Source organism: Nannochloropsis gaditana (assembly GCF_000240725.1).
Source record: "Nannochloropsis gaditana CCMP526 unplaced genomic scaffold scaffold064, whole genome shotgun sequence".
Taxonomy (NCBI): Eukaryota; class Eustigmatophyceae; order Eustigmatales; family Monodopsidaceae; genus Microchloropsis; species Microchloropsis gaditana.
In genome coordinates this window covers 57943-60505 of record NW_005803889.1, presented here as the reverse complement: position 1 = coordinate 60505, position 2563 = coordinate 57943, and the positions used below count along the sequence as shown (strand labels likewise).

The 2563-nt window shown below is 50.8% G+C and overlaps 1 protein-coding gene across 1 annotated transcript; it reads left to right on the top strand.

Annotated features, from left to right (window-relative positions):
* The first annotated feature begins 1055 nt into the window (after window positions 1-1055).
* On the top strand, window positions 1056-1640 carry NGA_0515300 (uncharacterized protein). The gene is made up of 3 exons (XM_005855972.1): window positions 1056-1142; window positions 1261-1310; window positions 1406-1640. Exons 1-3 carry the CDS (start codon window positions 1083-1085, stop codon window positions 1551-1553), a joined length of 258 nt encoding a protein of 85 aa, XP_005856034.1. The 5' UTR covers window positions 1056-1082; the 3' UTR covers window positions 1554-1640.
* Window positions 1641-2563: the final 923 nt, after the last annotated feature.

Below are 2563 nucleotides of genomic sequence, written 5' to 3'. Positions count from 1 at the left end.
AAGCGGGAGAGGGAGGAGGGGGGGGGATCGGAGGGCCTGGAGAAAGGCGAGGGAATGGCCGTGATGGGATTGGAAGGGGGGAAGGCGCCAGTTTCTTACGGACTCACGGGCGAGAGGGACAGTAAATCCGTGCCGTTGGTCGGGGTCGAGGAGGATGAAGGGGTCCGGGAAAGCGACGAGGTGAGGGTCCTTTGATGGTGGTCCCGGGGCCTAGCCCATCTCATGCGCCGCAAGGGGGTGATGAGGAGGGAGGGTCGTGGACCCTACTCACTAAAGCGCGTCGTAAAGCGTCAGGACTGCGAGTTGATGGTGTAAACAGCTTGTACGATAGCTAAGATCGGACGAATGTAGGGATTGTGGTGGGGATGGGCCTGTTGGCGTGTCGTACGTCATAAACGGATCCAACTGTTCATCTCTCTGATGTACATTCCTGCACGAGACCTGGGGTAAAATTACGCAAGATACTGGACGGTGTGACACAAATGTAATTATTTGCATAAGTGACGGGTAAAGCATGAAACTGGGTAGTCTTAGCCTTCGTCCTCCCGGAGCAATAATACCGGGGCCTGCGAGCTTAGCTGAGAAATAAAGCAAGAACATGGAACGGCATGCCACTTACTTGTTTCTTGGATCCAATACTTTGCCCTGGTACTCATAGTAGTACTATGAAAGGAATACACAGTGGCTTGAGATGTATCAAAGCCTAACCCAGCTTGTTTTCGGATGCTGCTTTGGGACTGCGTAGAAAGAGGACGACATGGGGGACAGGACCTAGGCAGTTTTCCTTTCCAGATCCACATCTCATCGGTGCAAGCAAAAAGAAGTTGATAGAAAACACAGGCTTTCGACGGAATATACTACCTCTTTTCGCTATTGCGACATGAAAGGGCCGAACACGTAGACGCAAAATTCAGCAACCTCCCCCCCCCGGTATCTTCGTCGGCCCATAAGACTTCAAGAGCCGTCCGCTTCCCTCCGATCTTCTCCCCCAGGTTTCCATTCCTTATTGATTTTCGTGGTATGTCAGAAACACTTTTTTACGTACACATACATTTCAGATTAAAATAGGACTCGCTCTACTAATGGGTTCCGCTCAATCGAACGCCCGCGCTGCGGAAAAGAGGGCTTACGGTGCAGAATTCGTGAGTGCTCTTACCGTCCCTCCCTTGTCCTTCCATTTTCTTATGGAGTTTTTTTAATGGCAAGCCACTTGATTCGCCCATTCGAGATTCAAAATTCATCTATAATATTGGACAACAGAAAGAGCGCAGGGCAGCCCGCCAAGAAAACAAACTCAAGCTCGAAACCAAGTACGTGTCAGCGTGCCCCTTGCTGCATCCTCGTATCACATATTACCCCTCTTACTCTGCTGACCGATCAAAGTATTCCGCATCTTTTACGATAGATGGAAAGCAAGTATGGCAGGCAATCCAATTACGGCCATCTCTCCACTAAAGCCCAAGATGGAAGCAAAACCTGAACCTGTTCCTCCTGCTCCGCTGCAAACCAATAGACAGCGAGTGAAAGAGCTTTTGTCTAGAAACCAGAAATAGATTGAAATCAATAATTGCGTATCATTGTTATAAAGAGCGAAATACTGCTAGGAAAAGAAAAAATGCCTTGGGCGAAACCGCGTCCGGCCCAGGATCCTCTTAAGGTCCATATGGGCTAACAGCAGTCTCTCTCTATGGCTGACTCGCGAATTTGAATCCATCTTTTGAGCCTTTGGTGCAACGTGACAGACATGTAACGACTAGACACGCAAATAAATGCATCCACATCACGTTACTTTTCCTCTTTGCGCACCCTCTCAAACCATACGCGGGTAGATGCATGCCCTTCCTCCTTCTCAACCCCGAATCCCTCGTATCTCTGTATTTGCGGGAATTCCATTTATCTATTGAATTTTTTATCCGACGTGCTACCCTTGGTATAACCGCGGATAGAAAAATGACTTCTTTCGGGGGTACTTCCGCATCCTCCACTCCACATTTTCCCTCTGCCCATCTCGCGTCAGTCATCCTCACACCCCAATCCACCCACTCGGACGCTACGGCGTTAAAATTGCGTGTCTATGAGCAATATGTCTTCCTTTTCATTCAAATATTTCCCCCTTTCTTCCCTCTGCCGCACACGACGACGACAAAGGGAAGAGGATCCGCTTGCCCAGCCCACACTCCCATCCCTACGGGCCCGCTCGCACCAGCACCCCGCGTCCCGCTCCCGTCTCCGCCCCGCTTCCTTTCCTCTCTTTCCAGCCTAGGAGGTGAGGTCTCCCTTCTCTACCAGGGCAATATCCGCCTCAACCATCTCCTTGACCAGGTCGTCGAACGAGACTTCTGGCTCCCACCTAGACAGACAGAGCGGTACGGAATCGGCCAAGAGGGTTACGAATGCAGCAGAGGAGGACAGATGACAAAGAAGAAGGGGACAACAAGGGAAACGAGAAGGCGGGAAGAAAAGAAACGCGGGCGAATGGACTTACCCTATGTGCTTCTTGGCTTTAGCCGGGTTCCCGAGGAGGAGCTCGACTTCGGTGGGGCGGAAGTACTGGGGATCAATC